Genomic DNA, 14,231 nt, shown 5'->3' with positions numbered 1-14,231 from the left:
TATCTATGATAGATAATGCACTTAATATCCTAAGCACAACGAGTCGTAGTTTTTTTGGCCTAACTGTCCACACGAGCAGATTCGGTATAGAGCAACCATATCCGATCTGCAAACTAGCAAACTAAGGCAGACTCGATCTATAAAATTCGACACTTGAAAGGCAAACGTGACTAAGCGACAATAACTGCTTTGTACATAAATGATAGGCAATAACCATATTCGATGAGCAAAAAAAATATATTTCTAGGTCTAATAAAATCATTTCAATCCTACAGCTAAATTCGTTAAAATAGAATTTTTTTTAGGTATTTCAACTTTAAATTAGTCTACTGTAAAGTTCACGCACTGTCGCTTAGTCACGTTTGCCTTTCAAGCGTCGATTATTTAAAAACGAATTGCTTTTTTTTTTTTCCTACCTAAGCTGGTAGCCTAGAGAGGCTATTCCAGCGTAACCGTAACTAGTAGGTGAGCTCACGGGGCTCAAACCTGACGACGATGCTAACACGAACCCTACCCAGCAAGAGCCGTGCTTCGCAGAATCTACCACCGGATCGGAAACGCGACCCACTGAGAAGATCCGGCGAGAAACTCAGTGGGCTGTGTCTGAGAGTTAATTTACTCGTCGAGCCCTTCGTCGCAAGCGACGGGTTCGACGAGAATGGTGACCGGTGCTTGAAGTACCTAGAAGCACCGTTAGTGGATCGGGAGGATCCGAGATGACGTGTTTTGGGCAACGTCGACTGCTTTCCATTCTTTCCGCAGGATCAGGAATGTAGTTACCGGCGGCCACGATGAGAGGGTTCTCGTGTCGTGCCGCTTTATCGAAGTGGAGCGAATTGCTGTTCGTTAGTCTCGCTAAAACTCTAGAACGACTGGACCGATTTGGCTAATTTTGGTCTTGAATTATTTGTGGAAGTCCAGAGAAGGTTTAAAAGGTAGATAAATATGAAAATGCTCGGAATTAAATAAAAATAACAATTTTATTTTGCCTTTGATATGTCCCACGTCGGACGGATTCCTTTTTGTTTGTTTTTAGTTTATTTTATACAAAAGTTTAGGGTGTGGCGAAACCTTTGGTTCCGTCACGCGCATGCGCAACTAAAAAAATCTAGGAGGCCATGAGCCGCCATAAGAAAACAAATTGTACACTTTTTTGCATAAAAATAAGCACTTTATTATTTTATTTAGAGCCGCTTTTATTTATCGATTGTGGCACTACGAAGTCTGCCGGGTCAGCTAGTCTATACTTAATATTATAATTAATATTATAAAGAGGAAAGATTTGTTTGTTTGTTTCGAATAGGCACCGAAACTACTGGATCGATTTGAAAAATTCTTTTTCCATTAGAAGCCGACATTGTCCCTGATGAACATAGGCTACTTTTTCTAATTTTTTTTATTTTTTTTTTATTTTTTTCATGTGTGTTTTAATGTTTCCGAAGCGAAGCGAGGGCGGGTCGCTAGTTAATAATAATTATGTTCGCAAGACCACGCTTCAGACGGTCAGATCTGGTTTAGTAGCAAACCAAATTCGTGGTTTGTTCGAACCAAATTGGAGCGTGTATTAATTTTTTTTTTAACCTACCTAAGCTTTTTTTTATTGCTTAGATGGGAATAGAGAATACTTTAAATACGTATTTCATTACAAAAATTAGTATCTAACGGCGAGGTTTGAACACCGGCATAGTCGAAGTACTTGATACGAGCAAATTGAGTACCTTATCTTTTAGATCACGACAACTTGAAAACTAATAAAACATTAAAACTACTACAAAACTAATAAAGTCTTATAACAAAAATGAAATCCGCAAAAATTATAATTTGTGTAATTACTGACCGCCCTACCTAAATATTTCTGCTGTAATAATGCGGTTTGAAGGGTGTGGTAGCCGTTATATTGTAAAACTTAGAACTCATGTCTCACGGTCATTAGCGTTAATTATGTTGTGGATGTCTATGAGTTATGGTTAGAACACCAGGTCGGCCGAGAGCTCGTCTACCCATCTAAGCGACAAAAAAATCGTAACCAAAAATTAAAGATGCATTACATAAATTCGAACGTAATTTCAATAAAAATAAATGATAGCTTAAAAAAACGGGTGCGTGGTATAAGTAGTTATAAATATTTTATGAACAGATATGAGTGGAAGGGTTATTTTGATAATATCCTGAAAAGCACCCCACGCTTTTTTTACAATAAAATATTTTTTTCTTACACTATTCTTAATTCAAATTTATTAAAATTCATTTTCTATTTTTTAGTTGGATTCTCTATAAAACCGTAGGTATTTTGTTAGTTTTTTTAAACTATTATTTATTTTTCATTTTTTAGTTGAATTAAAATTTTTTTTCAATATCTTTTTCAATTTGTTTTTAAATATTGAATTGTCATCCGTCCTTAATAAATATACCAAATTTCAATTTAATCCGAAGTTTTAAGGGGGTCAAAATCATGTTCAAAGATTCCGTTACAAACATACATATATACGAACGTCTGAAGCTAATAAAAGCGTATTAAAAACGTCCAAGTCTTGAATGTAAGCCAGACAGACAGACACCTTATTTAGTCATGTAGGTAGGTTGACTGACTGACTGTGTGCGAGCGATGAAAGTCAAAGATCTCACATACATTCGTTATGTTGCTAAGTTCATTGCTTGCGTTTCGCATCAAAATCGATATAAAGCACTTGTGTGTCTAACTTGTTTACAAATAATTTTTAATAGTTGTGTATTGTATGGAGTGTTCATACAAAATAATTACGTAGAGCTGTGTTTTAGATAACAATTTCCGATTATATGTGCAACAGACGAATATTGATATAAAACTTTTATCTTTTAATAATGATTGAAAACAGACGTGCGTAAAAATCGTGTTGTACCTACTATATCTTAAAGTTGTAAGAGCACATTAGGTATCAGTGGTAAGAGTGTACCTACATCAATTTTGTCTACTTATCTTAAAAAAAATCCTTTTGATTTCTTGTTTTTTTCAACAAACTAGTTAGAACCGTTATACATAGATCCACGGATTGATTTGTATTGTATACGTGTGTATACAAACCACAATGCCGATATAATTAACACAAACTTTAAATGTTTGAGTTCAGTATCAAAAAGTTTTTATTATAATTATGTATATTTTGAAAATTAAAATTGTAAAAATGCTAATTAACTTCGTATTCGCAATAATATGCATATACGGAATTCTTATGCTAACATGTATTTTATATTCAAACGTATCATGTTCACATCACGCGGTTTGCACGACACATACGAGTGTATTATATCGTAGACATAATACCATTGACTTAATGTGAAATTAAAACAATTTAGGTACTTCTGAATGAATCATTCCAAAAATCGTAGCGATTCAAATAACAACAATACGCTCGTAATTTTCAAAGTTTGAATTTTATTTTGAGTATTTTATTTTTTCGAAACTAGCGATGCGTCTCTTTTTGTATGAATAAATTTTCATGCTTTGTGCTGTGTCAGTGTAATCCAGTACTTAAATACTATAGTTATAATAGTAAATATCTAGTTTCGTCTAGAACAATGAAAACATAAGAATGCTTACTGAAGAAGAAACTGTACGCAGACACCGCCACAGTTCGTGTTGAATTTGCTTCTTAGTACACGCATACTCCGAACAGATTCACGGTAAGAACAAATATTAAATATCTTTAAATTTTCAATAGTATTATTTCATAACAGTAATTTATCGTTCACATAAAAAATGGTGTGCCACAATAAAAAGAAAACTCATATAAATTAACAGCAGATTCATAAGCTCTGTCCACGAAACAAGGTATTTATTGGCATTAATTTGGAGATCGAAGTCACACCCCTAGCTATCATAATATTTATCATAACGTGGAATACCGTGGCCCATCTGGAGATATCTGTAGTCAATGAAAAAAACGAAGAATTGTTTGTGCTGAATAACGGAATCATAGTCTTGAAAAAAACAAGAACACATAACAGTTTCTCACTAGAAATTGGCACTATAGTGGCATCTACGAATTTTGACCGACATTTCCGTTTTACGAACAATATGCATGATAGAGGAGTGAGAGAGAATTATTATTATTCATAATAGTTAATAATTTAACTGAATTTCTCTTATATACATATTATAATTATATTGGCCGTTTTTATGCTTCGTTGTGTATCTTTTGGTTTTCCGCAGTAAATGAATTAAATGTGAATTAATCAATGTTAAATAACCGAATACTTAAAGAAATACTTATAGCCTGACAATTATCATTTGAACAAACATGAAACGTTCTGAACATTCGTCTAGTCACTCTAGTCGATACAGCGAGCCAAGCGAATCGTCGGTGAAGATTTGAGCAGACGCTTGTTTTACGATAAAACCATCATCTGAGTATTACACTTTTTGTCGGGCTGTAATTTTGAACGTCTTTAACATATTTTCATTTCCTTCTCACAGAGTGCTAGTGGAACTTAAACATTGAACAATATGAGACGTTTTCAATTTAACACCATCCAACTATTCATCAGTTTCGGAAAACGACAGACAAATGTAAGTTTTTATGTATCCTAATATCATTTACGCCATTTGCAAATCTGACAAAGATAAGAAAAAGTAGTTTTATAATTATTTTATTCGCTATAATATGCGAAATCAAAAGAGGTGCTGGTGGACATGAGGCCTTTTGACTCTGTCTAGACTGAGATCACAATAATATTGCAAAAGCGGCTGTCAGAATTTCCACACCTCTAAGGTCATGGCTACTTACTGAACAATTTCACAAATTAGAATATACAAGACACTGGTATATATTAAAGTGAGAAAAACAGAGCCAGCAATACATATCTATATATTTTTAGGAGGTTATGGCAAAGGGTATAAAGATCTTCCATCGAGCGATTCATATTGTTCGGTATACTGACGGCCCAATTTTTATTGTTCGGAACTTGTGTATATTCAAACTTATCTTGAAATTTTCGAAAGAGAGATTCAGGCATCTATCCAAATATCTTGTGTTCTATGATGGCCACCGCCACATATTCTTATCCAGGATATCTAGCGTAGCGTTCATGGAACAACATATGCCGGCAAACATCCAAATCGCGCTAATGACAAATATTCATGATAATCTTGCAATAAGGTCTGGCAATATACTTATATTTAAAAAAAAAGTTTTTTTTCCTGTACACGTAAATTTATTATTGCATTGGCGTTATTTTAAAGATTAAATATTATATGATAATAGTATTTTAAAAAAGCAAAGTACATTCAGAGCCATCTTCCCAGGACGTAATACATTTCATTACTAATCAAGGTTTAACTACCATCTCATAAATCTTATCTTGATACACTTGGTTCAAATACATTTTTTTCATTTATTTAACACGGATATTTGCAAGGGTAATCCTTGGAATTGCGGCTCTATAATAAAAGTCATTTTGACCGCCGATATATCGCACATCCTCGGGCTGTCGTCAATTTAGGAATGCATGCTATCATGGATAGCGTGTCATTGATATGCAAGATGAAATACTTGGGAGAGAGCAACAAGCCTTATGGAACGCCAGTGGTAAGGATCAAATTGTCAGAGCAGCAGCCGTCAACGATGATTGCGATGCTCTGTCTATCCAAAAAGATAGCGATCGACTTGTAGAGTCCCTTAAGGACTCCGCGAGCTCCGAGATAACTTCAACTGAAGTAGTCGAACAAATTCAAGAAATTAAACCGAAAAATTATTATAAAATGCGTGGTCTTATAATTCGATCCATCACCTTGAAAACCAAGGAAGGAGTCGCGACAGGACTGTAGCTCAAGGGTTCCAACCAGTCACCCTTTACGGGTATAAGGGGAACATGGGTAGTCTTTGAGGAAGATGGAACATTCTGTTGGTGCTATACAAAAGATGATTCAAACCGGTTAGCGCACATATCAATTCGGGGACCCATATTTTAGGACCAACTGCGGGAATGCAATTCGGCACATTCGACCTATGAAGTCGAGAAGTTTCTGCCACCGCTTGACTATACAATATCTGTTGCTTATCTCAGACAGAAAGCTATCACATCACACAGGTGGATGTTCGGTGTAGCTCCTCCGTCATCGAAAGTTAGTTCGAAATTAAGTTTCACCACAAATCAGCCTTCTCTTTCACACGATTAGCCAGATATACATCGAATTAAGTTAACCTAACTTAACGGGACTTCCCCGGACGCACGCGTTTTTTTTTTAATTGTAATTATAGATATATAGACTGTATAATAAATTCCGAATAACATTATTCGAAACGTCTGTCTACCAAGCGCCATCTTTGCTTCTTCCCTTTATCATTTTCCTATATACAGAGCTATATTTTATTTATGAATAAGTGAAATATCTGATCCTCGAGTAGTTGGAATATATTGGAATATATATATCAATATATATTATATTGATATACATATTTTGAACTCTCGCTTCAGATGTTTTAGGAAGCTATTAAAATGAGATAGACTGTTTTAATTTGTTCAAACTGTATCTGTTGTCACTCTCACCGACGTCATATTTCAGGTTTTTAACAATGGAGCAGTTCGCGCAGATTTTTTTGATGCAACGCTGCTCTCGTGCAGATCAGTTCACATGCAAAACATCAGTAAAAACATGCAGTACATAAGCAAAGAAGACAGAAAAATTACTTTAGACCCGTATACTATGAAGTAAGTATGTTTCATGAATTCTTTATCTTTAATACATAGGTAGATAGATTAATGAACATACCTAAATAGTTTATTCTGCCACGAAGTACATTACGATCTTACTCCCTATTTACAACACTACATCTTTTTAAAAAAAAAAAATGTGTGCGTGTACTAGTGTACACACGTAAGAAGTGAAACTTCTTTATGGCCTTATTTTTCGAAAAATGATCTACATGCAACTTTCTAGAAATTGGTTAAATAAAGTTAAATTAGATAAAGTTTAAACAAAAGGATTTTATTATCATAGACATGAATACAAAAAAGTTAAATTAGATAAAGTTTAAACAAAAGGATTTTATTATCATAGACATGAATACAAAACAGATGGCGCGTAACGGAAAAAAGTGACGCGTAACCGAAAAATGTGACGGTAAATTTTTTCCAACGCCGATAAGGAAGTTTCACTTCAAAAATCAATTAACAGGTAACATGGACGAAGCTATAAAGGTGTAGTCTGAATTTAGGATCATCGTTTATCTATAAGAGAGTTAATGTAAGTTAATATTTACAACAAAGATTACAACCACGAAAATCAGAAGTCAGAAGCTACATTTTAACCGTTTTTTTTTGTTTCTATACATTTTCAATCTTTCAAATACTGTAATATACTTATTACGAAACGTTTTTACTAAGTACGAACATTATAATATCTACTAAAATAACCTTTAATAAAGTTTATTATCATAGAAACGTTAAATATTTAACTTCATGTCTGTAATTTTTTATATTTCCACAAATTCGACCGTGGAATTTTGAATACAATTGTCGAAAGAAAACATTTGTTATTTATGTTATGTACTCAAATGATTTCGGTTTCACCCAATTCAATGTCGCTCATTAAAATAAATGTATTTTTAAAGCTTAGATGAGTGAACGAGCCCACCTGATTTTAAGTGGTTGCCAGAACCTATAGGAAACACAACGTGTATGCCACCACCTTAAGATTTGAAGTATAAGTCCCAATTTAGACTAATTAAAGTTTTTGCGGGTTTTATGTGTCAACATTTTAAGCTTTCATGGTAGAAGCCATTTTTGAATAGAAATACGTACTGCCTGCGGAATTTGAACACCGGCATAGCTGCATCATTCGATGCAATACACAAGCCGTCTTATTCTTTAAGACACGACATCTTACTAATAAAAATTAATTGTTACATGTTTATACCTATTTTTTAGACACTTTCGTCTTTCTTTCACTATGTTTGAAATTTATTTCAATTCCTTTTTGGTGGCAATAAGCAGAGAAGCTTTGAGCACACCTTATAGCTTTTGGTGGCCGCCGTTTCTTATCTTACAGTAGATCTCTTACAACTGATACACTGAAACCGATAATGTAAGAGCTATCTCAGTTGAAACACTTATAACACCATGCTTTTAAAAAATTGATAATCAGCTGCTACAAAATTGTAGCAGTTCCAATCATTAGTAAAGAACATTAATATGTATGCGGAGTATGGATAATAAATCCAATGTTACTTTTATCAGCTAAATAAACTAAACTAAAATATTTCTCATTAAAACGATTCACAATTTAATTAACCACCTGCGCATCCTATTGTTATGTTTTATTTAATTTATATTAAATATAACTTCGATTATATTAAAATTTATATTATACATCCGGTTCTCTCTTCAAAGTTACTAAAAAAAAAACAGTACCAAGATTCGGATATACAAGACTATGAGTATAGTCTTTTTTTTTATTGCTTAGATGGATGGACGAGCTCACAGACCACCTGGTGTAAAGTAGTTACTGGAGCCCATAGACATCTACAACGTAAATGCGCCACCCACCTTGAGATATAAGTTCTAAGGTTTCAAGTATAGTTACAACGGCTGCCCCACCCTTCAAACCGAAACGTATTACTGCTTCACGGCAGAAATAGGCAGGGTGGTGGTACCTATCCACGCGGACTCACAAGAGGTCCTACCACCAGTTAAAATCAGACCAATCTTACTGTATGGATGTGAAGCATGGACGCTTATACAGAAAGAAGAGACGAAACTTCTTGTGACTGAGCGAAAGGTCGGCACGTCCGGAAAAACAAAGATGTTGAAAGGCTTTTTGGTGGGCCAAAAATTCTAGGGTGATGAAGGCGCGGAGGCTCGGATGTCTCGGACATGTAGTGCGTGTGGAGCAGGATCGGCCTGTGAAACTGGTATATGCGGGTGTACCGGAGAGACGTCACCCCGTAGGGACGGCCAAGTATCGCTGGTCTGACGCTGTGGAAAGAAATTTCCTGAGCTTCAAGTGTCGGACTGGCAAGGCGTTGCGCAGCGCCGGGATAAATGGCAACGTTTATTGTCGGAGGCCAAGACCCATTTCGGGGTCATAGCTCCAGCGCAGTAGTAGTAGTAGTAGTAGTAGTACATATTTCACTTTCATTTTTTAGATCATATAAATAATTAGATTGTAATTAATATAAATTTATTAAGGGTTATAATATTGACGGACTTAGTGGTTCAAAATCGGACCTCTCGTTGAAAGTTCGGACCTCTGGAACTCAAAGTTGGAACTAAAGAACTACAGGGCTCTCAGTCGGATTTATTTCGAGCTAGAGGGTCCTATATAGGCTCTAAATTTCGAGTCGGAGGAGCAGGGATAACCACAGAATAGATAAATAAGGTTGGAATGGTAATGTAGGCGGGGCAAGCGTGCCACAGTTATGATTGTACAAACATAACTCGACCGATTCTTTCATTCACCGCGCTTAGTGTGCTTCGGACTACTTTGGCGAACAGATCTCCGCTTTATAATGCCGTGTTGTGCAATTATAGCTTGTAAAACAAAAAATCAGACCTCAAGTATAGAGCGAGGAGGTATATCTTTCGATCGGTAAGTCGAAATTACCATTTAATTACAATATTATTTGTCTAAAACATAAAGATATACTGAGCATTATGAAATTCCAAACATTAACAATATTATTGCAGCAAGTTATAAATAGCATACATTGCGCGATGTGTACTCGCCCAATGAACGCAATGACCAAGTCAGCTTCCAATGTACTACATGCATTACGTTCTCTACACTTCAATCTTTGAAATTTCGGCCTTTGCTCTGATTGGCCGTGGTGCAGTTTGTCGATAGTGAGGTAACCATGTGGTGAAATAAATCATCATCGACAGAATTCTCGACTATATTTACATTTGACATGGATAATTTTTGCATTATTTTATATTTAATTAATGATACCTAGTATATTCTTAGTGAGACGTATTTTGAGTAAAATAAATATGTATTATTATTATTGAATTATTATCATTGAGTTAAAGTGAAGGTATAATATAAAGGGACATGTAGACCTCTCATTTACGGGTATTTACTATATTGTCTAAGACGTATTAAAATCTAAGTAAAATGCTATTTGACTTATGCAGTAAATTAAAAATTTTAGGTTTCCTAAAGAACCTAACGCCAAGGAACAATGGATTGACGTGACAGGTAGAGGAAACTGGAGACAAAGACGAGTACTATTTGCTCTAAACATTTTACTGTAAATGATTTTACCATAAAAAAAATCAGAATACACTTAGTTTTGAAAAATTCATTCGCAATTAATAGCAAGCGCCAACTGCTTAACAAATACGTTTTATTCCAGCGACATTTGACTATTTGTAATTAATAAAAGTGAAATAGTTTTTTTTTTCAATATTTATTTCATGTTTCATTTTCTCCATTCATTCATCAGATAATTTATCGATAAAGAATATCGATTTTATCAAGCACTAGCGTGTGTGAACATTTTTATTGCCTTTTGCGTGTGTGAGTGTGTATGCCTACGGGTGTTTTGTGCTAGTTTGTGAACGAATATCTGTCCTGAGATTTATGTGTGGGTGTTTTTGTTGTGTGCGAAATACTTGTAATTACAATGTGTGTATGTGTAGAAATTAAAATAGTGGGGATGAAGCGGCGACACTAGTTCTAATACAAAATTAGAGCAAAGGCCTTTCCAACCTTATTTATCTATTCCGTGGGGATAACAATGAATACCATGAACACCCATCTTGAAACTTAGTACCAAATTCTCAATTATAATGTACAGAGAGGTAAATGTTTAATTGTTTAAATTTACGCACAGAAAACTTTGCTAAAATTATCCAAAGGAAACAGTGTCAAGACTGTATACCAAATCAACCAACCGCGATACACATAGGGGTCATCTGTACCAAATGCGCTTTCAATATATTGGTCAACATCGATATAATTTTCATATCTCTGTAAAGTAAAATAAAAAACACTAAAGATAAAATTCCGATTGTACTATTACAGAACAAACAATCCGATTCAAAGACCACTATGCGTAATGATGAACTGGATGCTAGCGAAGCCCAAGCACGTACTAAAGTACGCTAATGTTTACCTAGAGCAGGACTTTGACGTTGTGGCCGTATCGTGCTCGCCGATGCAACTCATGTGGCCAGTCAAAGGCTCAAAGGTATATTAATGTATCATTGTATGTAATATCAGCAGTGGTCGGAGTAGGTAAGATTGATTTTATATACTTGCGTCAAGATATTATAATATGGACATGCCATTTTATCCATAATGATTATTTTTTTAAATTGAAAAAAAAATTTTTTAATACTCATCGGATACAATTTCTATATTTATGAGATAAAGTAACAAAAAGCCCTGTCTAAGTTTTGTCTCATACTGGCAAGCGTCATTTCTAATTCAACAGAAAGGGACAAAATACGGTGTAACTATTCCAAGGTGTTTTTATATAAAATAAAATACTGATTTCTTTCACAATTAGCTAGCACTGGTAGCGTAAGTTAATATTATTAATACGTTTTTCACCTTAAACAGAGATTCATGCTAATTTCAAAATTCCGGAACAAATATCCGGTTCCGGTATTTTGGAGGCATATCCATATTATCCTCTACGTTTGACGTCAACGACCTTAAATCAATCTACTTACTACCTCTAACAGGTAATATGTAAAGAGCCGTTTAGTTTTGGCAGTTTAATTTCTATTAAAATACCTCATTTCAGATAATTGCGGCAGACATGATGAAATTTTTAGAAAACAATCCGTCCTACGGTCCTCTCGTCGTACACGGATTCTCAGTGGGAGCATATGTATGGGCTGAACTACTGGTTCATTCTTTAGAAAACAAGGAAAGGTTATTATTAATAATCAATATTTTATGAATAATTCAGTTTTTTAAGTCTTGTCAACCCTGACCACTATGTTTTTGCTACTATGCAAATTCTTTGCTAACTAAATTTTATTGTGTACATTCCCCTTCCATATATACATAATTGTGAAATCAAATTATATATTATGTTTTATATATGTTTATATGTGCAGGTACCAACCCGTTCTCGACCGTGTTAACGCACAAATTTGGGACTCACCAGCCGATGTGTATGAAATCCCCATTGGACTTCCAAATGCTGTGTTCCCTAAGAATAAGATCCTCCAGAAAGCTCTCAGAGCTTACACAATGTAAGTGAGCTATGTGAATACAGTGATCTATAAATTTAAATTTATTTATTATAAAAAAAAAGAACACAATATTCCTAACCTAAAAGTACATGTTATTATCCGCAACATGCTTCGTCAGATTACAGAAATAAAGTTATCAGCAACATGCTTCGTCAAAAAGTACAATACTTACTTTCAGCTGCAAGCGTCGTCATCTATAAATTAATTGTTACATCAGTTCAGAGGTGAAATGGAATTAAATAATATTTTATTTCAAGGTAGGGTCGCATGCGGTTCTGTTGCACGCGGCAGGTTCTTGCCGCGGCGGTAGGCTTGGTAGTCTTATCATAATCGTTTATTTCAATGAATGGAGACTTATGCGACCTCGTATATGAAATTGGGTGGTGACGTTCTCATTTAAATGCCGACGTTGACTCTTAACATAAGAAGGTCCAAGAGACGGCCTGTTAATCTACACAAAAAAAAAAACAAAGATTTTTTATACCCACTAATTAATATTTCCTTTTTCTCTTCTGGTCTTGGCCTCCAGCATTATATATTACTCTCTTTCACAATTTACAATTTTTATATAATATAAACAAAAAATCTAGCATGAACATATAATGAACTTCATAAATACATAGAATAACTTTAAATTACGATTTCAAATTTGCTTTAATAACTAATTATGTGAACAAAAAGCAAAAATTCTTAAAGATAATATTAATGGACAATGAGCGTGTCAAGCACCATGTTTTTTGCAAGCACGTGACTGAAAATAAAATTAAAACGATAATTAATTCCAGCTTTCATATGAAATTGTTAAATGATGTGGCGACTAAACACTACATGCGTGCAACACAAGTTTACCACAACACACCTTGTCGAGCGCCGGGACTGTTCCTATGTTCGTTGACGGATCCCATCGGCGCAGCCAAACGAAGTAGGCACGCTCATGACACGTGGAAGTCTCTGGGAGTCAAGGTAAATTAAACACTGACCTCATCTCCTCACCTCTGACCTCGGAAATTACATCTACAGAAGCTTCTCAATTATTCAGTAAGGTCTAAGGTCACATTACACGACTTCAGTGATGATTTGGTGTATCAGCTATCAAGATGTGCCGAGCCATGTTTTTGTATAAAAAGCCATTAAAACGTCGGCTATGGTGAATAAAAAGGTGGTTAAGTTTGTAACTCATTCTTAGTAGGTACTCTTAGCAAAACTCGGCATTGGGTAATAAAAAACGGAATAATAATAATATAAAGTATAATAGTTCTAATAATAATGGAAGCATATTTTCATACTGAAATTGATATTGTTATTATATCAATTAGAGTCAAAGGAATGTTATCTATTATCAATCTTGTTATCTTTGTTCTAGAATCATCTGATTGTTATTCATATCGTATTCTAAAGACGAGTTACAATATATTAATTAATATGATATCTATACTTATACTTAATATTATAAAGAGGAAAGATTTGTTTGTTTATTTGTATTGAATAGGCTCCGAAAATACTGAACTGATTTAAAAAAATAATTCAATGTTGGAAAGCAAGCGAAGCCGGGGCGGGCCGCTGGTTAATCATAAAGATATACCTACATTTTGACGAAGAATTATTTTCTCAAAAGACTTAATAAAGTACCTGTGACATAAAAAAATCCACCACCAGCTTACAATAAATAAGCTATAGTTTTTCAAAAAATACAAATCGATTTCCTAATCGTCATACGCACATAATGCATATAAGCCAAATCTAGGAGTATACCAAACTGACTTAATTGCGTTTTTAATACAGGTTAACTGGAAGTGCTGGGACAAATCTCCTCACATACAACATTTCATTTACCATACAGAAGAATATCTTGCAGCACTCTATTCACATTTAGGACAATCAGGGGTAATTAAGCCGATAGCACAAAGGTAAAAGTCTTAGGTAAACTATAAATAGATAATAATAAAAAAGAATAACAGGTCGACAAAAAAGAAACCGAATACCACATAATATATTTTTTTTATTTTGTTTTACTCATAAAGATCATATTAAATGAACACTTTACA

General features: G+C 34.4%; 1 protein-coding gene across 8 annotated transcripts; it reads left to right on the top strand.

Moving 5' to 3' along the window:
- Positions 1-2,566: 2,566 nt before the first annotated feature.
- Positions 2,567-14,231, top strand: LOC101742817 (uncharacterized). 8 transcript variants are annotated; one of them, XM_021352147.3, is made up of 9 exons: positions 2,567-2,921; positions 3,445-3,660; positions 4,454-4,546; positions 6,542-6,687; positions 11,003-11,168; positions 11,730-11,860; positions 12,049-12,186; positions 12,972-13,149; positions 13,969-14,231. In XM_021352147.3, exons 3-9 carry the CDS (start codon positions 4,484-4,486, stop codon positions 14,095-14,097), a joined length of 951 nt encoding a protein of 316 aa, XP_021207822.1. In that variant the 5' UTR covers positions 2,567-2,921; positions 3,445-3,660; positions 4,454-4,483; the 3' UTR covers positions 14,098-14,231. The 8 variants fall into 8 exon arrangements, with proteins under 8 accessions (XP_021207822.1, XP_037871233.1, XP_021207824.1 ...); XM_038015305.2 differs by having other exon boundaries at positions 2,571-2,857; positions 3,496-3,660; XM_021352149.3 differs by having other exon boundaries at positions 2,571-2,921; positions 3,496-3,660.

Source organism: Bombyx mori, chromosome 14, assembly GCF_030269925.1.
Source record: "Bombyx mori chromosome 14, ASM3026992v2".
In the NCBI taxonomy this organism is placed as follows: domain Eukaryota; kingdom Metazoa; phylum Arthropoda; class Insecta; order Lepidoptera; family Bombycidae; genus Bombyx; species Bombyx mori.
Note: the sequence above shows the minus strand (reverse complement) of the source record. Positions and strands in the feature narration are given on the sequence as shown.

Excerpts from the sequence above, each read along its gene's own strand:
- LOC101742817 (XM_021352147.3), top strand. The coding sequence starts at position 4,484 with ATGAGACGTTTTCAATTTAACACCATCCAACTATTCATCAGTTTCGGA. Across the intron at positions 11,861-12,048 it reads TCTTTAGAAAACAAGGAAAG|GTACCAACCCGTTCTCGACC; the intron begins GTTATTATTAAT and ends TTATATGTGCAG. Across the intron at positions 12,187-12,971 it reads GCTCTCAGAGCTTACACAAT|CTTTCATATGAAATTGTTAA; the intron begins GTAAGTGAGCTA and ends AATTAATTCCAG.